Below are 23,872 nucleotides of genomic sequence, written 5' to 3' on the forward strand. Positions count from 1 at the left end.
TTTAATTGTTTAATTTGAGACCATCTGAGGTTTGTTTCGATCATTCATTTTTTCATGTTTGTCGCATTTAGCCTGTATTCGGTACTGTCAACATTCATTTAGACTGCAAATAGTTTTCCAAATGCTCGCAAACAAAACTTGTAGCATTATATGTACGAAGAGATAATGACAAGCCATAAGTCAAAAACAACTTCTTTAAGATTGACACTAGTTTTTCGCTTGTTATTACATTGGTGCCATCAATCTCAACATATCTACTGTAATAGTCTACACATAATAAAATGTTATCACCAGATGATAACGACCTTAATACGGCCGCAGCTGAATCTTGTCATGGGGCTGATGTTAGCTCGGTTCTCAGCATCGGTTCAAGTTGTTCACTGGCTTACCAACTGACAGCCATAACACGTCTAACAGTAATTTTAAATTTATTTGTCAATACTCTGCCACCATACTTTGGTCCTCAACTTTTTTATTCGACACGATTCCTGGATCACCTATGTGACCAAAGTTTAATATGTGTTAGCTTAATTCTTGCCGGTCAACTATTCGCGTACGCATTAGTTCTGAGTAACCAATTACACATAACTCACCTTTGATTTGTTTGAACTGATTATACTCAGTCAAGCCCATGTCACGTACGTCATGCTATCTCGTAATCTGCTTGTCTCAGCATCACAAAATGATGTTTCTTCTTTTTCTGTATTCATGGTCATCTACACGATTGTCCTAGAACTGTGCTTGAGCGGTGTCCTGACAGTGCGTCTGCAATGTTATCTCGACCGTTCACATATTGAACCGTGCATTGGTATGGTTGCAGCCTAAGAGCCCATCGCTCAAGAATCGTTGAATTTAATGGTTAAATATTTAAACAAATTATAGGCGTTCCTATGGGTACTAATTGTGCGCCGCTTATAGCTGATCTTTTTTTATATTGTTATGAAAGCGATTTTATGTTAGAATTATCTAAAACTAAACAACTAGATTTGATTCGATGTTTTAACCTTACTAGTAGGTACATTGATGACATACTTAATTTAGATAATCCATTCTTTGAACAATTCATTCACAAAATCAACCCGAACGAACTAGACTTAAATAGATCCTGTCAATTTAATACAGACGCTGCGTATTTAGACTAACATCTTACTATTATTAATAATACATGTATAATTAAAACTAGTTTATACGACAAACGGGACGACTTTAATTTTGACATTGTGAATTTTCCGTTCCTAGATGGTAACATTCCTAAAGGTCCATCCTATGGTATTTACATTTCGCAGTTGGAACGTTATGCCAGAGCATGTTCATGTATTAAAGATTTTAATGAAGTAAATTCGCTAAATTACACTCAAAGAATGGTGATTTAATTTCAAAATATAATGTTTCTTTAAAATGGCATTAAACTAATGGAATTTCCCACCCATCATTTTATGGAGATGTTTTGAAGCGTGTTCGCAAATTAAAATATGTTAAAGAAAATGTTTATATTAAACTTTTCAATTTAATTAACTCATTTCTATCAAAAGGATACGATTTTAACGTACTTCAAAACACGTGCTTGTGATTTTCGATTCCCTTTATTTTTCTCCTCTTAAAATTTGGAATAATTAATGGAATTACCATTTTATACGTTTGATTCTTAATATTTAATCACCTAGGCTTGTTTTATTGGTCAATTTTACAGTACCGCACCTTTAATCTTTTTATTTTTATTTTACAGTACTGTCCCTGGATTTTGTTCACGCCATCGTGTCTTCGCTTGTCAATTACGTCATACGATACTCTTTTTTTTCTGTTCCTGGCTACATTGATTATTGTGACGTCGTAGCTTCTATATTGCTTCATATGACCAACTTTCACAGTTTTAATCTACATGCATAGGTTATTGGGTTTATAGCATATCGTTCAATTTTTATTTAATTTTCTCTCTGACAGGGATTTCTTGTTTGATTTATTTTTTAGCAGTTACATTAACAACCAGGCTATTTAATATGGAACTTTTACACCCATTATTGCTGCTTCTTTCTGTAGTAGCGCGATGATGATCTGAAATAATAACTTTATGATGCTATATTCCTAAATCTTTTTCTATAAAGAAGGAATGTAGTTGACATTTGTTCGTAGTTTCATATCATCGTTCCTCAAAAATGTGTAGCTCTGTTTCTCTGGTCTCTTTCCTACCATTGAGTAATTAAATGGTAATTAAATTGAATGCATTTTAATTCTCTTTTATTATTGTTTAATTTGAGTTGCAATGCTATGAGGTTAAATTTTATTTACACTTAAATGTATCATGAATATTGCTGGACCAAGTGTGAGGTTAAGCGCTCTAAAACCGGTTTAAACCTCCAATGCTTTGCATTGACCGTTCCAAGGCGGTGACCCCAGCGTTATTCCTTTATGTGTTATGTATGTTGTTTTGTATTGTGCTGTTTTGTACTGTGTTGTACTGTTTTGGCAATTGGTCACTTGCTTTAAATAAAGGACCAACTATGTATAGAATTCAATACTGCTCTTGCAGCTGGAGTTTCACTTCTTTATATTGAATTGCACAATAGTTTGATGTGTGCTGCGTGTATGCAGTAGTTTGTATCCCCGTACACATCTTCGATGTTGTTATATTTTCAGCCTTCAGAGGTTGGTAGCGGTATTGTTATTATTTTTTTTTATAGAAAACTTGTTTAAGACCTTTCTTATACTTAGATTCTTATACATTCTCTGTATTTATAAAGTAAACTTGTTGTTCATCAATTGAGAGTTCTGCAGGTTCTACTGAATTTTTACAAACCATTATCTGACAAGCTGCCTTTTACTCTTGTATGTATGTTGAATTGGCAATGTGTATTAATGAAACTACATGATTGGTGGTTTCGCCAAATTATAAAACTATGGACAAATTGATAACAAAAAACCCTAAAGTTGTTTCCCCATTGAGAATTTCGATTGCACGAAGTATTCATTTGCCGTTTAATTATAGACAATTACTTTTTTCTAAACCTACAGTCAAAATACGTTTACTTCGAACATCTTACATTGGAGATACTATACAACAAGGTTATAATTCGCATTGTAATCAAGCTCCGTGTAATCGGTATCCTACAATAAATAAGTGCAAATCCAGGAAGTGTTTATGTTGCAGGTATAGGTCCTCTTTATTCTGTCATCTGTTACTTAATAACCGAAAATTTTCAGTTAACATTTAATCCGATGTCTCGTGAAATTAAATGCATGTAGTGAATGTCATTACTTAAAATGTACCCTGTTGTGGTGCGCAATACGTTGGGCAGACTGATAGTTCACTTAAAACACGTTTTAGGGATCATTTTTATAAAATAAAAAATAAAATAAAAAAATACAACTTTATTTAACAGCACTTTTATAAAACGGGTCATAGCATAACACATATTTCTATTCAACATGCGGAGCAACTTATTTTTGATAATAGTACTTCAAATCAGTACCAATTAAAAGCAAGGTGCGTGTCGGAATTTGAATCGATTAAACGTTTACAAACTGCTTACTCACTTGGATTAAATGATAATATATTAAATGTTGGAACTATTTCTAAAAATGAATTGATTAATTCATTTTCTCTTTTTAGTTAACGTCTTAGAAATAAACGTTCACACGGCATAAGGAAAAATGGTAACATAAGACGTATATTTATAAGACTTCTCTCTTTAAATGACTGCTACACATTATTACAAAATGGAGGTAAATATAAATTACTAAGTGCACCTTGCCCTCTTTCTGTTTCTTCTTTTGCGCATATTGATAAGGAATGTAAACTTATTTTACTTCAATCTGACCACTGTATGAATGTGCTTGTATTATTGAATATTTCACTTACTATTATCTTAAATCTTTTATTGAAAGTGCACATAACAAAACTAGAAATCGTATCAAAATTGAGTTTTGTAACACAGGTTTTGATTTAATTGACCTTCCTAAAATATTCAATGATAAAAATGTGCGTCGCTTGATACCCCCTTATTTCCGCAATACCGAATCACCACTTATTTGCTACAAATATAGTAAACCTGTTAGAAGTACCGTTTTAAATTATAATTCTATTTCCACAGATATTAATGTTTTAAGAAATTGTCCTACTTCATGTGACTGTTCTAGTTCAATATATATATATATATGGGCGGCGTCCACAGCAGTTTCCGCTCTCTAATTCAAATAGTTTTTATCCGATATTCACCAAACTTGACCAGAAGTTGTATCTAGACAATATCTAGGTCAAGTTCGAATATGGGTCATGCCGGATCAAAAACTAGGTCACAGGGTCACTTAGTGCATTTCAAGCATTTAGCATGGTGTCCGCGCTCTAATTGAAGTAGTTTTCATCCGATCTTCACCAAACTTGGTCAGAAGTTGTATCTGGACAATATCTAGGTCAAGTTTGAATATTGGTCATGCCGGGTCAAAAACTAGGTCACGGGGTCACTTAGTGCATTTCAAGCATTTAGCATGGTGTCCGCTCTCTTATAGAAGTAGTTTTCATCCGATAATCGCCAAACTTGGTCAGAAGTTGTATCTAGACCATTTTTAGGTAAAGTTCGAATATGGGTTAAGCCGGGTCAAAAACTAGGTCACAGGGTCACTTAAACCATTTCAGGCATATAGCATGGTGTCCGCTCTCTCATTGAAGTCGTTTTCATCCGATCTTCACCAAGTTTGGTCAGAGGTTGTGTCTAGACAATATCTACATGTAGGTCAAGTTCAAATATGGGTCATGCCAGGTTAAAAACTAGGTCGCGAGGTCACTAAGTGCATTTCAAGCATTTAGCATGGTGTCCGCTCTCTAATTGAAGTAGTTTTCATCAGATCTTCACCAACTTTGGTCAGAAGTTGTGTCTTGATGATATAAAGGTCAAGTTCAAATATGGGTCATGGTAAAGTTATCAAGTTGTCCAAAGCCTTAAAACGGGCGTATCTTGTGACAGTTTGGCACTCTTGTTTTATACTGTTATGAAAGCGATTTTATGTTAGAATTATCTAAAACTAAACAACTAGATTTGATTCAATGTTTTAACCTTACTAGCAGGTACATTGATGACATACTTAATTTATATAATCCATTCTTTGAACAATATATTCACAAAATCTACCCAAACGAACTATTCTTAAAAAGAACTAAACCGGTTTAAACCTCCAGTGCTTTGCATTGACCGTTCCAAGGCGGTGACCACAGCTTTATTCTTCTATGCGTGTATGTTGTTTCGTATTGTGCTGTTTCGTACTGTTTTGGCAATTGGTCACTTGCCTTAAATAAAGGACCACGAAATTGTATGTAATAAGAATGCAATACTGCTCCAGCAGCTGGAGTTTCACTTCTTTAAATCGCAGAATTACGATAACCAACACACTTGATTGATATTTCGACAATAACGAATATAAAACATTAAACCTAATTATCTGCACGCGACGCATTGCCAGTTGAACGATCTTACAATACATTTACTGTAAGCGAAGAAGGAATGCTGTGATTTAAAAGAGGCCAAGCAACTTGGATAATCAGCAATTTATCATAGATACCTTTGAACGTAACTATTGTTGAGTACATAAGGACCTTTTTGGAAAGAAAACAACATGGGTGGGTCAAAAAAGCTTACACTCCTGTGTATAGACGGACAAAACCTGGTGTACAGCGAAATGTGTCAAACCTAAAAACACAGTCTGTGAAATCGGTTGAACAAACTACGCATTAAACTCACATCTAATTTTTCTAAGCAACGAAACGATTTTTTTGTATAAATATTATGTAAAGATTGATGAAAACAATACATTCAGTACCATCAACTCCGTCAGACCAAATCATTTGTGTCGAACAAATTATATATAAAAAAACATTAGTAAGTATACAGCGTCAAGCATTTAAATGGCAAAATCCAACTTTTTATCAAACTCCTGAATTGTCAACGAATAACTGTCATAAAACGATTATGTGCGACCGGCAAAACAATCTTATGTGTTGACAAGACCTTCAACCTGTGCAAATTTGTTTTTACTCCGACTATTTACAAAGATCTGTCGGTAAAACGCAGAAATACGGGAAGTTATCCAATAACACTTGGGCCGATATTTATACATACACATTTTTCAACTAAAACGAATTCGTCTTTTTTTACAAATTATAGCCGACAGCCTATCAAGTTTTGAAAGAAACAAGAGATGTGTTTGTCAGAAACACAATGCCCCCTACTGCGCCGCTTTGATTTTTTTACCTTTGACCTTGCAGGATGACATTGACCTTTCACCACTCAAAATGTGCAGCTCCATGAGATACACATGCATGCCAAATATCGAGTTGCTATCTTCAATATTGCAAAATTAATGGCCAATTTTAAAGTTTTCGGACGAACGCACAGACTGACAGACAGACAGACAGACGGAATGACGGACATTTCAACTGCTATATGCCACCCTACCGGGGGCATACACATGTGATCATTGGTTTAGATTAAGGAAAGGCTTTTCAAGCAGCAATTCAACAGTGCCTTCCATTTAGTACTACTACGCTTTTCACCAGGCATTTGCATCAAAACTCGAACAAATACCTGGAAGATAAGATATCCACTGACGGTGCGGCAACACGTGTGGCGCCATTTACGGACGCGATGTGTTAACGTCTTCCACTGATGAAAAAATCATAATGATAACAATGTCGATGACAAAAAGTTCCTTCCTTACTTTATGACAAACTTGTACCACGTTTAACGTATTCGATCATGAACTCGTATAGGAAGAAAAACACAGGATACGGCTGGAAGAACAATTATTGTGAATAGGCTTACCATACACTTTAGGCCGCCACGCATTTGAAACAAACAGAAATACCAAAATGTATCGAAGTAATAAGCACCATAGTCAATACCAAAAAGACAGAACGTTGCAGAGATATTCAAGGAATGAGCAACTTTGAACTTACCGAAAAAAGTTCGCATCACTACCAGCCTATTAACAATTATTCGGCCAAATCTCAAAAAGGCAGAAATTCTCGGCAAAGAACATTCTTGTCTGATAGGGGGCGTGATAGGGGCGTAGTTCAATCGAGCACTGAATTGCGCACATTCTACAGAACAATCTCATCAGAAAAAAAACAAGTTAAAAGAAAAATTTCAGAAAATTCACCCACATCTGTGAAACGATTGTTACACGGAATAATGAGGTCACAATAAACGTTCCGTCAGTATTTTTAATTTCATTTCCGCATGCAAATAGGGGAGTGTTTTCTAAATGGTTATTGAATACCGGTAGGTCTGAGTTTAAGTTGCTGCAGTTATTTCTTAAACGGGCATGTACATTTGAAGACTTTCTATCTTCGGTGTAAAAGACCTGGGGAGTGTCGCATAAATAATGGTTCAGTGAAGATTTAAATTTTGAAATGTCAGTATTACGGATATTAATGTGTAAGAAATTCCATTGATCAATAGCAGATGGTAAAAAGGAGCGTGAATAAAGTGAAGTGTTTATTGATAAAATAATAAAGTCTTCCGCGTTCCTAATATTTCGAGATGACTGTTCATTAGCTGTTTGTGGAAGAAGGTTAGTAAGGTAATTTAGACATTGACCGTTATGCATTTTGAAGATATTAATGAGTTTGAGATAACATCTTCGTTTGTCAAGACATGGCCATTTAAGTTCAGAGTAAAGATTTCTAAGCGGACGGGTCTGGTTAGGCCTGAGAAATACGCGCGACTTCATTTTTTTTAAATTATAATTCCTTGTCGTACAATTTACAACCATCCCATACAATGCACGCGTATTCTAATAATGGTCGCATGTGTGTGAAGTTTATTTGATTGATACCTTTTCTTGAGAGCTTATACTTATCTTTACGCATAACTCCAAGGATTTTCGACGCGGATGACAGAATATTGTTTATGTGTTTGTTCCGTTTGCCATCGCTGCTTAACGCCAGACCAAGATGTTTGTGATTATCAACACAAGCAAAAGGTACATAACCAAACTTTAATGTAGACAAGGGAATATCATTTTATGTTGTAAATAAAATTGCTTCAGTATTTTGGGGATTAAAATCAGCAAGCCATCAATTGACCCACGTATTAATTAGGCAAAGTTCATGGTTCACAATACCCTGGAGATCAACTTATGTAGATGTAGTACATGATTATGAAGTATCGTTAGCAAAAAAGGTAATACTAACAAGATTTTCAACAATATCATTAACATAACTCAAGAAAAACAACAGTCCCAATACTGAGCCCTTAGGGATACCGGCATTTACTTCTAATGACTGAGACTTCGCCGAACCATCAAATACTTCTATGGTTCGTTACGACAAGTATGTTTCAATATATTGTAGTACATTTCCACTAATGCCATTTTGTTTTAGTTTGAATTTAAGACATTGATTCCAAACTCAGACAAAGGCCTTTGATATATCACAAAATAGCATACAATGAAGTTTCTTGTCGTCAATTGATCGAGCTATTTGATCAAATATATCACTAAGTTGAGAGACTGTTGAGTGTCGTCTTAAAAATCCGGATTGTTTGCAATAAATAAAGTTATTTGCTATAAAATCATTTATAAACATGTATTTACTACACGTTCCATAGTTTTTCTAAACAGATCAATTGGTCGATAGTTTGAAGGTATTTTTGGGTCACCCTTTTTAATACAGCTAGGCATCACAATTGCATTTCTCCAGGAAAAGTGCATTCGTGTAATGATTCATTTAAAATAAACCTAACGGTTTTGAAATAGAATCGCGTGTACGCTTCAGAACTAGATCACTAAAACTAGTTTTCATGAACGGCTTTGTAAGTTATGAAAAATATGTCCAATCTTTCAATTTCAGTAATAGACACATTTTGTAAACTGACAAATGGAAAGTGAGAAGGTACAGGAAAAACTCCTGAAGATGTGTCTTAAGTTGAAATGAAAACAAAATTATCGTAAAGCACGTTGCTTTTTCTTCATTAGACGTATATATAGTCATGTTTCCGTGAGAGTCGATCGATTATAGGGGCGGTATTACATCAGAATGTGAATGCGAGTTTATAAGATGTTTCAACATCTTTCTGTATTGTTTTGAATTGGTCGAATGTAAATTAGTGTAAGTTCAATATTTGAAAAAAAAGTTCCTTTGCATGTTTAAATATATTGTTGACTCTGTTATAAGCGTATGTGAATTTTGCCCAGTTGTAAGCACAATGTTGCTTTATAGCGGTAGTTTTAAATCTGTCGCGTTTACGCGCAAATGTACGTATCGCGGAGTCTTTCCAAGGTTTGTCATTAGAACGTACTGCAAGTAATTTAAATGGATTACAAAGTTTCATCAATTCTAGGAGTTTTTCCGTATATAAAACAGTACCATCCACTACACTCGTGTAATAAAATTCCAATTTTCAATGTTAAATAAATGGTTAAGAAGTTAAAAATCACATCGCTTGTACAACCAGACATGTCTCTGTGTCGGTTTACTTATGACTATTGGGACATGCGAAGCCGTGTCGTGGTGATCACTTACAGAAGTTTCAATTAAAATTACCGCACTGTTCAGTACAATTAAATTATCAGAGACAATTATGGGGTCATTTAAAGTAGCAATATTGGCGGGGTGACTCAGGTTGCTTCAGTTGTAATGTTGCTTCATTAAATTAAACATGGTCAATGACTGCTTAAGACGGGTATAGTTTTTAATTTGTTCTTTGTTTATATCACAAAGCATAATTACATTTTGTCTCCCATCGAAGGCTTCATAAATATTAGTTTCAATATCATTCCAAAACGATACCGTATAGTTTGGGGGAAGAAAATCCAGTAAAGTAAAGCGAAGAGAGGGACTGTATTAATTTCAACCCATAATGTGTGCATGCGGGGATATTCTAACTCAGTTACACGCCGCGACAGTATATACGCATGGAAATAAATTAACAGGGACCTATACAAATACATTTGTTTGTATAGGTCCCTGAAATTAATAAGCCGCTGGAGTGAACTGTACAATCTTTACGGTGAACACCTGCATTAAAACCTGTAATTTTTAAAACATGCCTTGTATTCTGGTGCAAGATTTTGTTCAATGTCTCCTGATAAAAGTAAATGACATCGTCAATTAATATGAGCTTAATTTCAAAGAAAAATGGTCGAATATTGCAGCCTGAGAATAAAGCACGCGAAAGCCCGAAACAGAAGAGAAATAGTCGCGCGTTGCACTATACTTGTAAAATATTATTTTACGACAATAATATTTACTACATGTATAATTAAATAACCCTACGGTCATTCGTTAAGAATCAATATCGTTACCCATTAGGTAAAATACAAGCAACAAAAATATAAATGACTGAAATGGCCGTGAGGTGATGGAAAAATAAATTACATTTCGTGTTACTTCTTGAAAATTGCTGGACAGGACTTATAAGATACATATTACACTAAGGATCAGCAAAACAAAATGAAACATGTTGCAGATGAGACTGTTGGATAATATAGGTTTAGTAAAAATTTAAAGCAGGATTTAAGATATAAGGTAGCATAAACAACGAACTATACTTTTTTAGTAACAATCAACGAAACTAAAAGTAAAAGAATATTTGATCTACGGTTAAATACAACTTCTCAGGGCGAGTAGTATGTAGAGTATACATTATAAGTGTGCAAAGTCGAGCAAAACTTGCAAATATAATTTCAAGTCACACAAAAAAACACCACTAACAACAAACAACTATAAGCCTGAATGAAAAAATAATAAAGAGCATATTTTCGGACATAACAACAATATTGAAAGATTGAAAGAACATGAAAAATAGAGCCGAGTATTAAGACCAAAATACTCACGAATTATTTAGATTTAGTTATCAATATAAGTATTTAATTGATATAAACAATGAAAAATGGAAGACCAATGAGAGTTTTTATAAAGCGAATATATAAAAATTAATTCAAAAGTGTACACGAGATATGTTATCATAACGACAGCATAACGTGTTACAGCATTCGTTATTATCAAGGCTACAGTAAATTGGAGTCGGAATATCTCATGTGTATTTAAACTAGGAGACTTCAATCGTAGCTCAACTAATCCCCAGTTTTACATGGTTATTATCTGCTATTTGTACTTTCGACACATTGCTATCGGGATATTAACAAAGAATTATGATAGCTTTAAAAGACGTCAAAATTGAGTGGTATTGTGTAGGTTCTTTTCACAGAGTTATTCAGATTGTTAATTTGTAAGAAAATTAAGATCACATGTTATTACAAGACCCGTATGGCTGTACAGAAATATGGCATGGGCAAAATCTCATGTTGAAGAGAATTTTCAAATACTTTATCATATGTAGTTACAGATTTAAAATTACATCTAACGTAAGTTCGGACAGATGGACAGAGAAACCAGGGCGATGCTTAATAATATTATATTTATGCATATGCGTGTTTTGTGATTAATCCTTGAGTTAAGTTTAAAGCGTCTTCAAACATGTTTACATCCCCAATTATTTGCATTGACCTTTCAAACCGGTGACTACGAATTTAATATTGGTTGCGTTGTAAGATGAGTTTTGTTTTAAAAGCAATCGGCAATCGAAATTCACACCAATGTTTAAAGCTTTAAATTTAAGAAATGCATGAAATTTGATGAAAATGGAAAGCAACCTTTGAAAATCAAAAATCTTTATTAAGAAATGTATGACTGACATATAACCATAATGGTATTTTCTCTTTGAATTCAATGCTCCTCTAAAGTTTCAAAGTAAATTCCTAATAAAATGTTTATCATCTACTACACATTTTTACTTTCACCATCATCAACACATATATGCCATCACAATCGTCTACAACTCCGACATCAGTTCAGAAAGTTCCATCTTCCTCGGATTCTTCCTTGCAAATTCTCTCACAACCTGCTTGATGTCGATGTAAATGTCCCTGTCAATGTAGAGTAGGAACAATAAAGAGAGTCGATTTCCGGTTCAAATTAATGACGAGTATTGATATCACCTTTCTAATTGCTTCCAACATTATGTGTTTTTCTCACATTATTAACGTCAGCAATGTTCAGACATACGAACCCCTTTCTCAGTTGCTTCCATTCGCTGCTTCTCTTTCCTTGGCCAAAGCACCAACGATAGATGACGCATTCAGGATGACAGGGCCTAGCCCATTGGTCTATCTCCACTGGCGAGTAAACTAGCGCTGATCCCCTTGTACACATTTACTCTTGAGTGTTGGAGAAAGTGTATTGTGGGCCCTTTCACGAAATAAAAATTTGCAGCAGGCCCTTTATTTAAAAAAATCATCACTGGACATCCAGTTGGGGGTGCGGGCCAATGGCCTGGGTACGGGCCTGCCGGATATATAGCAAACGAGGATGTTCGGCGATGTGATTGACTATGATAATACTTTACTACAATTGCACATGATGACACTCTTTATACCGTTGAATGTATACTGGGGTACATTTTGGCTTTACCATCAAAACAACAATATCGATTATTCAGAAATTAAGTTTTGATTTGATTATCCATGAATTTAATCTTTGAGACTGTTTAAAATGTGTTTATATTTTACGAATCTTTTACTGTTTAGCTTGTATTTTCTGAACTGTATTATTTTCCGGACGTTTTTAAATATTCGTACAAGTATTACTAACCACTTTTCGAAGTATGTCAAACGCTTCAAAGTGACTAATTTAATATAAAATTGATTAAATTTAAAAAACAAATAGCATGTATATTTCAGAGCTCCAGATAAGGTTTTGTGAAATTCTTAAATTACTACCAGATTTTCAAAAAGAATTCTTAACTCTGAAATTTTATTCTAAACGTTACTACTAAGTTTTGGATAATAATTCTTATTTTTTCTAAATGACCACAAATAAATAATAATGGTTATGTTCATGCAAAAAAAATCAAAATAAACATACTAGCAACTTTATTTATACGAGTTTAACAGTGTCTTTTCAGTATTATACAATTTTTCGTCCAATACCTTCATATGCCCAAACTGCGCTTAGATTGCATGCCTTAGATGAATTTTTACATATTTCACATTTAAAACGGGTCTCCCCTTCAATCTTTTCAACGAGTATCATTAGCCACGATACTTGTCCATTCTACTCGTTCAATGTTTTTTTGTGTGTTTAAGTTTGGACCCATCGTGTCGCGTTTTTGTTTAGCTTTTCCGACTGTATCGGCAACTGAACATACAACAGCGTAAAAGATCTTTTCTATAATGTCTTTCTAAACATTTAACTTCTGCTCACTTTGCGTACAATATGTTAAAAGCGTGTTTTTGGACGCTTTGCAGTTTTTTAGGACGCTCTCTGGGCACCGCCATTGTTTTTTAACAGATAGACTGTATACGCCGCTTTTATGGGAAAAATGCGCTTTTTTAAACAAACCCGATAACCATTCTATATAAGCACCGCAAAGATCTTTAATACGCGAAAATAACTCAATACAAATCGATACGAACCGATGTAAAAATAATATTCGTAACGTGATTTTGTAATTCTTAATGGTACGACAAGATTTTAAAATAAATACGTAACTGACTTGAAAATAATTCGTAATTACGAAAATACGACCCTTATCTGGAGTTCTGTATATGTTGACAGTCTTAAATGCCTGCTACAGTCGTCTGAGGGAATTGCGTGCGTATGCGCAATAAACCCCAATTCATTATCCAGACAGGGTAGGTTACTCTTCAAGCTGCCTGTATATTAAGCAGACGAAGTCTGAAAGCAGCCAAGATGTTCAATGACTGGTTTTCCATTGATTTGGATTACTTATAACGAAACATCTCTCACAGCGTCTTCAAAATGTATTTTAATCTTAATTTTCCGATGTTGTACTAACTTATACTATTTAATTGTCTGACTCGAGAGCGTTTATATAAGCCCTAGGCTTTCGATGCAATCGAGCTAAAATAAATAGGTTTAAAGGGACTGTCAACCACGAATGACGAAAAAATAAAATTTCTAAAATACCGTATTTTTTACAATTGTTAGTTTATATTGATTAAAATATCACGAATGGTATATTAGATTACTTGACAGTCCCTTTTAACTATTTGTTTGGTATACTGCTATTTTGGTAAATACTGTTGGCTTTTGGTTTATTTGACTTCTTGTACATTTTAATAAAATAAATAAAATTCATAGAACATAAGTATATTTCAACGTTAAAGAAACGTTGGGAAAATACTTATTTCATCGTGGATCCAGGGCCTCTTTATTTGCACATACACTCATGTAGCATGCGATTTGTTTACATATCTGTAACCTTGATTTAAAAAAAAAATGATGACACAAACCTAACAATACGATTTTTATGCAAATATGTTCAACAGTTCCTAACCGTAAACACGATTGACATCAATTGGTGGCACCGTTGTAAATATTGGGATCCCGTCCGACCGCTTGTTTGGGAACCAGACTTAGAAACTATAATATTATGCTTTTTTTATATCTGACCGTCTTGTCTTAATATCATGTGATAATCATGTGATGTTATGATCACAAATGGCTGCTTGTTGAGGAAGTTTATGACATCATGGGTTACAATTGTGTAATTAATAGTTTGGTAGTTTGTTTTCTTGTTCTGTCTTTCAGAACTCAGCACTTCAGTTGGGCATTTGAGTGTAGTCATTATAACATATCATTACAACCTCTGTCAGGGTATGTATTGACTTCAGGTTCAGCATGATCAACTTATTAGTTGAACTCATTGTTTTTTATTTCTGTTTAAATTAATAACATTTTATTTCAACATGTAAATAATTATTTAGTTTATAAATGTCATATAAAAAAGCATGTGCTTTTCACAAAGATTTTTGAACAGAGAATTTAAACTTTATCATTTTATGACTTAAAGTTTGAAGCCATAACAGAATCAAATTCATAAACCAAATATGCTGGCGTGGGGTATTTTCAACAGTGTACAGCTTCTATTGATGAAATTCTCATATTATCGTTGTAATACCTGTTATTGAACAGCACCTATTATCGGACATTTTGTTTTGGTTCAGTATGCACATGCTCAAAAGTGCGCATGATGTCACATCAATAAACAAATCATACAGTACACTCCACGCGTTTTCCCCAATTTCCCTCCATACTCTGCGGTGATTGACCTGGAGGGAGATTAAGAAAATCCCGCCAGACGCGGCGTTTGCATGATTTTGGACGCGGCGGTTAACGATCGGCAAAACTGATAAACCGACACGGCGGCCCTCGGCGTTGGCAACGCGGGGAAAACTCCGCGTTTTACGAGATAACGATCAATTTAATTTTGTTTGACTTCCTGATTTTCAAATAAAATTACATTTATAACCAGTACATACATGTACATGTAGTATAATATTTACAATTTAAAAAAACTACCAAGATACATGTAGATCGATCCCAACATGGTTGTAGAAGTAGTTGTTGTTGTATAGAAAACTCGTTGATTTACTACAAACAAAACGTCGTCTTTTAACTAATACTTACCAATTAATATAAACACAGTTTGCAACATTGTTTTTATTTTGATAATTTAATCCAAAGTTTTCATGTTAGCAGGTGATTTTCTATACTGAACATGTAAACAAATGATCAAGGACCCTAAAAATCTCGCAAATCTGTGTGAATTGACAGTTTGACGTAATCAAAAAAAAGCCGCTTCCTGTCTAAAGGCATAACTTACTCAAGTAAACTCGTTCAACGAATGCATAAGGAATGGTTTTAATTGTCGGAACAAAGTCAATTCTCTGCTCGCTAAGGCATTTATTTTCTCTTTGAAGTTAGGTTATTCCATTGATTGCTAAGAGAAGGTGGTAACTATTGAGTTGATAGTACATTCACAGTTGTATTCTTGTTGCGTCGACATTCAAAACAATGTTTACCAGTAATTATGGCAGAGTGACATTCACACATGTTAATCCCTTTTGTCAAAACACCGCAGACAGCAGTCTACACAATAGGTCAGTAGACAAGCTTTGCGTGTTTTCATAACGTCAAACACTTAAAATCCAGTTCCGCCCAGATGTCTTCTTTAATCAGTTTATAGTACAATTACTGTTAAAATAATTACTCTACTAAAATACCGTAACGATAAAGATTCGGCGTGTATGAATTGAAATTATTTTGGAGGAAATATCAACGTATTTGTGATATACCCTTCTCGAAAAAGTGCACTAAATGCGCATTTAATGCGCATTAAATGCACATTAAATGCGCATTTAATGCGCATGTTATTGGCACCGTATTTTTTGCTTAACAAGTGCATTTTAATCTGTTAAAAAAAAACACTTTTTACTAGTGTGTTTATACATTTAAGTGTATTTTTTTCCACGAAATAATACACTTAAGTGCGTTTATTATGATAATAAGTGCGCTTAAGTTTATTTTTAAGTGCATTTATACACTTGAGTGTATTTTAAGACATACAAATAATACACTTCATGGTCAAAGTAAATTTTTTAAAGCGCATTAATACACTTGAGTGCATTTCCAGTCATTCAAATAATACACATTACAGAATTAAAAGCAAATTATTTAAGCGCATTAATGCACTTGAGTGCATTTCCAGTCATTCAAATAATACACTTCATTGAGTATTCAAAGTGAATTTTTGTAAGCGCATTAATACACTTGAGTGCATTTCCACTGATACAAATAATACACCTTACAAAATTGAAAGTGAATTTTTTTAAGCGCATTAATACACTTGAGTGCATTCCCGGTCATACAAATAATACACCTTACAATATTAAAAGTGAATTTTTAAGCGCATTAATACACTTGAGTGCATTTTCAGTCATACAAATGATACACTTTTTGAAGTGTTGGAAGTGAATTTTTTAAGCGCATTATACGCTCAAGTGTACTTTTCATCACTTCAAATTAATATGCTTAAAAATTAACCAAATTAAAAAAAAATCTCAGCATTTTGAAGTCAGCATTCATTCTTTAAATGAAAGGTTAGTGTAAACACATACATAAAAAACAAAAAGTACAATTCAATAGATAAATACACACTTTTATTAGAATGTTAAACCTTAAAAAACAAAAACAAATGTTACATATCTACATAAAAGAGAGGATTCAAACGGGCTATTGCCTATCTGGAATTAACAATTGAAAATATCAAGCTCATACCAGTGATTTTTCTCCCCCCTGATTATCGGTAACTGATTAACAGCCAAATACGGGTGGTTTCCACTTCAAAAATATTAAAGATTTCCCCTCCTTAAGCTGAAATGTTTTCCCTATCATTTTCTAGATTTTTATATATTACATTAATTCCTTTTTAATATGGACAAAAGCAGTACATTTAATTCAATCATATTCTGGATCCTAATATATGATAAATGAACAGTATTCGTGAAATTTATATAAATCTATACCTTATTTTTAAGATCTTCCTTTTTTTGTTCATTATTGCGCTAAAACATGCCCTTCTGAGAGCCAGTACGTACAGGTTGTTTTGAATTTCCAAAGAAAATCACTGCATACATGCTGACAATATTTAGCAGCTTAGCCCCTGTCACTATATTTGTTGTTATACACTGTTCCTTACAAAGAATGCATTCATAAACAACCCTTTATAGAGCACTTCACCAGCTGATCAGGTCTGAATACTACTGTCATGGTCTGCGAGGCGCTTCTCGTGCATGATCTCATTTGAGATCAGGTTCAGGTCCTGAAAGATATTTTATAATGTAAGTGTTAAATATTGCTGTTATGGTAATCTTGTTCAACAGTTGCTATAAATATCATAAATTTAAATCAAAACAAGTTTGTTGGCTTGTTGTTTTTGTTTGTTTATTTTTGCAATTTTAATCTCGTGATCACATGTGACTTAACGCTTTTCATAAATAATTTAAAGAAATTACGTTTGATAGAAAATACTGTTAATAAATGTACTAATATATGTGGTCTCCTTTGGCTGTGTGGACTGGTCGGAAGTGTGACTTCTTTGAATTGCAATAACCTTTATTATATAGTTTTACCTCTCAACAAATCCATCTTTTCTTGGTCAAGGACAAGCTACAGGGCACGGTTTCCCACTCCTGTTCCCCTCAAGTTGGCCTGGTATACATGTCCATACATCAGGTAGTCCCTTTTTTGCTCCCTTTTTTGGCAGGCGATGATGCACATTCTGTCCAATGGATCTTCCGATCAATGTAAATTTCACCTTGGGGTTTAACCTTCAAATATAAAATATTAAAGTTCTGATTAAATATGGGGGAAAGAAATCTGTTCATTAATGACAAGAAATAGGTATAAATAAATTTTAAGATGACAATAACCATAAAATACAGCCATAATAATTCAAATGGTGTTTTTTTCCTTAAAATTGCATTACATTTACTCATCCAGTTACATTTCCCAGTGACAATACATAAATATGATAATGATCATAATTAATTTAATTAAAAAGAGATGCAGAAATGAAAATACAAACCTGTTACAGCTGTTCTTCAGCATTCCAAAAAAACAAAAACGGCAGTTGTTGATCACTTTAACCACCCACTTTGAATCTTCTTTGCAACAAACTTATTGTTGATTTACACATTGTAGTAAATACACATTGTTTTCATCACACAATAGTTCATGTGCTGAAAGAATTTCAAGACATTTGACACTAGAATTAATGTTGCTGAATTATACCTAAAAATTTAGCTCAATTTAAGTTGCTGAAACCAAATTGTTTACAAAAATAACTTCCTGTGCTCCAAATAACTTGCTGTGCTCCAACCAATCAAAAGTGGTTTGTTTTCAAATAGATGGTCCCAGAACCAATCAAAATTCTATAAACACCCCTTTGTTTTGGCTAGATGGAGCACTGATAGGGATTAGTGTTTATGATGCTAATTGATCTCTTATCTGATCCTGATCTTATCTGATATTTATTGAATAATACACAGCACACTTAGCATATTATATTTAATTGTGAATATTTCAATATAACATACTGAATGATGTTAGGAAATAAATATAATATTATAAATATTATTTAAATTGTCTTTTAAAATGTATGTTAATAGTCAATGTGGTAGACATTAATTGAATTGGGGTTAAATATCAGTGTAAGAAAGTTCAAATACTTGTTTTTTATGTTGTGAAGATATAATTGATTCTGGCAAGACCACATAATTTTTTTGACACTTTCAATATTTTTAATTATTTACCCACAGCCTGATTTAGTTGTACTTTTCCCTTTAAAAGCTGCTCTACTGAATCACATATTTTATGAGCAGACAAATTGTAATAATAAGACCATAAACATTATGTGAAGATAAAAAAGAATTCAGTACAATCCTCCTATTAAACACTATATCTCTGTCCTTTAACTTCAGTTATTTGCTATAGTGTTGCTCTTTTTTATGAAGATGCACTAAAACTACACTTGTACAGAAAGAATATTTTTTTGCAAATCAGAAGATACTCTAATATGCACAAAAAATGCACTTTATTGAAAAAATGCACTTATTGCATAAAAAGATGCACTTTGTCTACAGAAGATACACTTAAAGTACAGTAAAATACACTTAAAGATAATGAAAATACAGAAAAAATGCACTTTAGTGCACTTAATTATGAAAAAAATGCAGAAAAAATACACTTTTCGGTAAAAATGCAGAAAAAATACACTTTTTAAAGCGTATTTTGTTAAAAAGTGTATTTTATTTTGAGAAGGGTAATTTTGGTTAAAAAATACCAAAGAAACTTTTAACCGAAATCAACCAAATTCAATGTTCTCTGCGCTATAAAGTTTGTATAAAAAAAATCAATACACGCACGCTTTGCAGGAGTATACCTTGTACATTGCAGCATAATTTTCCCGTGCTTTTGTCGGGAAATATACATGATGACTGTATATTTGAAGCATTTGTAAACGTCGTGTTAACATTAAAAATCGTAGTGTGTTTCGGATTACTAGTTATTATTCTCATTTGGAAACTTTACGTAACATTTATTCTTGTCTTATATGTGTTTTGATTTAAATATTAATTTGTCAAATGTCTTATATTCATTCATATTGTAGACGTACCTGTGAATTAAAAAACATAATTTTTATACGTATTAATTTTCTATACAATTATCTTTTTTATACATGTAATACAGTATTTAAACAATTTATTATAACAATGTTTTTATTTTTTGGCATGCCCAGTAGCATACTGCTAACGCGGCGTTGCGCGGCGGTCACTGATAAGAACGGAAATTGTCTGCATTTACCGACTAGGCTAAAGTAATACACGCCACGGGAATTAGCAAACGCGGCGTAACGCCGAGCATTTTATCGAGTTCACCTCGCTCTCTCAACGCCGCGTGAACACTCGCTAGCAGAAAAAAAATACCGCGGAGGTAGCGCGTTTTTTGGGGAAAACGCGTGGAGTGTACTGTACATGAAGTCTATGACCTATGTCTGCCTTTCTGGTCATATGGAAATAATGGAAATAATTATTTGCTTTGAGATAACAAAATACATTATTTAAAAAATGTTTTATCCTTTATGTTCATGCTTATGGGATATAGATTAATTTTCCACTGCATGGACAATTTATGTTGAACTGAGCAAGGGACGAAACAAAACCTATGTGAATCAAAATAAAAGAGAGAATATTTTCTAAATGTTTTAAATTGAGCTTGTACTAATTGGTATTTCATTTACAGGGAATGGATTTCAAAAACAGATGGCAAATCTGATATAAATGCAACCTACAAGATAAACTTGTGCTCTGCCTTGGACCTCAAGGGAGACACTGGATCGGGTTGTGTGTCTGGGACGTCAGTGTGCATGATATTTGATAATGGCACTGCTGTGTCAGCCGGAAACTTTCTGTCAGAACGTGACGAAGTCCCTGGCGACCATAATGCTGATATAGGTGAATCCTGGCTGGTTTTCTCAGGGGACAAGTGCACTGCTGCCTACAACTATACCACACTGATCAACGTAAAGTGTGGGCCAACAAGAGTAAGTTTCATAATCTTAACATATTGAACACATTTTTCCCCATTAAGATTATATAATTATACCCCCACAAACAAAGTTTAGGGGGTATAAAGGAGTGAGCTTGTCTGTCGGTCGGTCTGTCGGTCTGTCTGTTGGTCCGTATTAAGTGTCCGCTCTCTAATTCAAGTTGTTTTCTTGAGCATGGTGTCCGCTCTCTAATTCAAGTAGTTTTCATCCGATCTTCACCAAACTTGATTAGAAGTTGTATCTAGATGATGTCTAGATCAAGTTTGAATATGGGTTATGCCGGATCAAAAACTAGGTCATTGGGTCATTTAGTGCATTTTAAACATTCAGCATGTTGTCTGCTCTCTAATTCAAGTAGATTTCATCCAATATTTTTACCATTCTTGGTCAGAAGTTTTATGATCTCTACGCCAAGTTTGAATATGGGCCATGCTGAGCCCAAAACTAGGTCACGGGGTCACATAAGTGCGTTATTTAACATTCAGCATGATGTCAGCTCTTTACGTGATCTTAATATATTGAACACATTTTTCCCCATTAAGATTATATAATTATACCCCCACAAACAAAGTTTAGGGGGGTATATAGGAGTGAGCTTGTCTGTCTGTCGATCCATATTAAGTGTCCGCTCTCTAATTCAAGTAGTTTTCATCCGATCTGCACCATACTTGTTCAGAAGTTGTTTCTTGATGATGTGTAGGTCAAGTTCGAACATGGGCCATGCCGGGTCAAAAACTAGGTCATTGGGTCACTTAGTGCATTTTAAACATTGAGCATGATGTCGGCTGTTTTTTGTGAAGACAACATGCAAAATATTCTGTGTCAATGCGGCATGTGGGGTATTCGTCACGTCTGTGACAAAGCTCTAGTTATGTTCGTTGTATTGTGCAAAGATTTTTAGTGTTTTTTTTTTTATTAACACACACACATGCACAGGTTAAAGGCAATTTTCCCTGTTCATTATATAAGTTAGATAAATTGGCTTACAAATAAAATTATTTCAGAAGCAGCCTATCCTACCTGTACAACTATTTTTACCACTTTCCTTTCAGGGCTCTCCAAAGTTTTTAGAACATACCGGTTGCATTACTTACTTTGAATGGGAGACGAATGTTTTGTGCAAGCGACCACAAGATGTACGTCTTCCCACAGAAGTGAAGTGCTATTTGTATGACGGACGCAAGCGGTTTGATTTGTCTCCCTTGGCTCTTAGCAAGGGAGGCTATCTTGTATCGTCTCAGCTAGATACAGACCTCTACATCAATGTGTGCAGGGACATTAACCCAGGTTGGAGATTGATATTTCTTTTGTAAAGTTTTTAAGATACATCATGTACCAGTCTTCGAAATTAAATTTTAAAAGTTAGATGCCAGTCAGGCCAGTTACTTAAGAATTTTTACATGCCCAACATATTTTTTTACATGCCCCAACTTTTTAACCAAAAATATAACAAATCCCAACATTTTAGCGCTTAAATGCTACACATAGTAAAGCAGAACATTTATTTCATTAGTAGTGGATACAATGACATTTAATCAGTCACTAGAATAAAGACAGTAGATCCTTACACCAGTGCTCTGGTGTCCTCGTAACATTTCTTGGTTTCCTTTTTCTCTAAATCATTGTCAATTTTCTATTTTGGATGTGCTTTACTGGGTTAAGCCCCATCAACATACCTAATATACTGCATAGCCTCTATGTCGACAATGACATTTGTTGACATTGATGAAAACGGAAGCGTATTACTTGATTGAAATAATCAATTTAAAAAGCATCGACTCCATTCATTTCTAAAGAAACCGTCCATAAGAACCGAATGTGAACGAAATGAACCGGTCAAAAACAATAATGATGACGTGCTCAGCAGGTGCGTGTTGTTAAACCAATAGAATTTCATTGTTTTACAACTTCTGGCAAGGCGTTTGTTTGCAAAATTGAAAAATAGATTTTGCAAATATCAAGAACTTACGATTTTTTTTATTAACTTTCAATTGGCTTCAATAATTTACATGCCTGGCTGGCCTCAAACGTAAATTTTTTTATGTGCCCGGCAGTAATTTTACTCGCCACGGGCGATCGGGGGTGTGCTAATTTCGAAGACTGAGATACTTTATATATGTTTTATTAAATGTTTTCTTTTTTAAATAGTAGGATGATTATTTTTTTAAGTTTTGTTTTAATTACGAATATTATTATTTGTTTGTTTCTTATATTTATTGCACATATATTCCTCTATTTGGTGTTTATTTTAAAACCATTACATTATTCAGTTCATAAAAAACAAACATTACATATTCTAAGACATGTTTTTCAATGGTATATACCTTATTATATTTATTTTATTATATTTTCTTGCAGTGGGTCCAACAGCTAACTGTAAAAGTACCAACACAACTAAAAATGGCTGGGGATCATGTCGCATCCAGGGAGCGGGGAAAACCTCAGGCACACAGGTCAACCTGGGGTCACCGACAGATGACCTCAAACGTGACAAGACTGGACGCCTTGTGCTGACGTATCAGACTGATCCTTCTGACCCCAAACCCCCTGGCTGCACCTCTCCACCCACTACCACCTTGGTGTTCATCTGCCCGTCAAGGGGACAGGTACATTTCCAGTTGTTGTTTTTTTCTTCTTTATAACGTACCGCAAAACGGCACTTTTCCAATAAGAATAAAACAACAAATTTCCCAATTGCTGTTAATTTTTTTTCCTAATTGAAGGTTTAAAAAAAAACAAAAAAAACACAACATTTCGTTAGTTTCCCTATGCAACTCTATCACTTGAACCTACGTAAATATAATATTGACAACTTGACAACACTTAGTTATCAATTTTAAAGTATTTGGGAACAAAACATCCAATACACCAATTTCCCAATTTGAAGACTTCACAACGCGAATTTCAGG

The 23,872-nt window shown here is 34.0% G+C and overlaps 1 protein-coding gene across 1 annotated transcript in view; it reads left to right on the plus strand.

Annotated features, from left to right (window-relative positions):
• The first annotated feature begins 14,500 nt into the window (after positions 1 to 14,500).
• The window catches only part of LOC127852506 (cation-independent mannose-6-phosphate receptor-like), an 81,283-nt gene continuing 71,911 nt past the window's right edge, over positions 14,501 to 23,872 (plus strand). The window contains exons 1-4 of the mRNA XM_052386463.1: positions 14,501 to 14,668; positions 20,657 to 20,957; positions 22,016 to 22,250; positions 23,322 to 23,569. Coding sequence (XP_052242423.1) covers positions 14,544 to 14,668; positions 20,657 to 20,957; positions 22,016 to 22,250; positions 23,322 to 23,569 — 909 coding nt within the window. The 5' untranslated portion in view covers positions 14,501 to 14,543. The remainder of the gene's footprint in view (positions 14,669 to 20,656; positions 20,958 to 22,015; positions 22,251 to 23,321; positions 23,570 to 23,872) is intronic.

This window comes from Dreissena polymorpha, chromosome 12 (assembly GCF_020536995.1).
Source record: "Dreissena polymorpha isolate Duluth1 chromosome 12, UMN_Dpol_1.0, whole genome shotgun sequence".
In the NCBI taxonomy this organism is placed as follows: Eukaryota; Metazoa; Mollusca; class Bivalvia; order Myida; family Dreissenidae; genus Dreissena; species Dreissena polymorpha.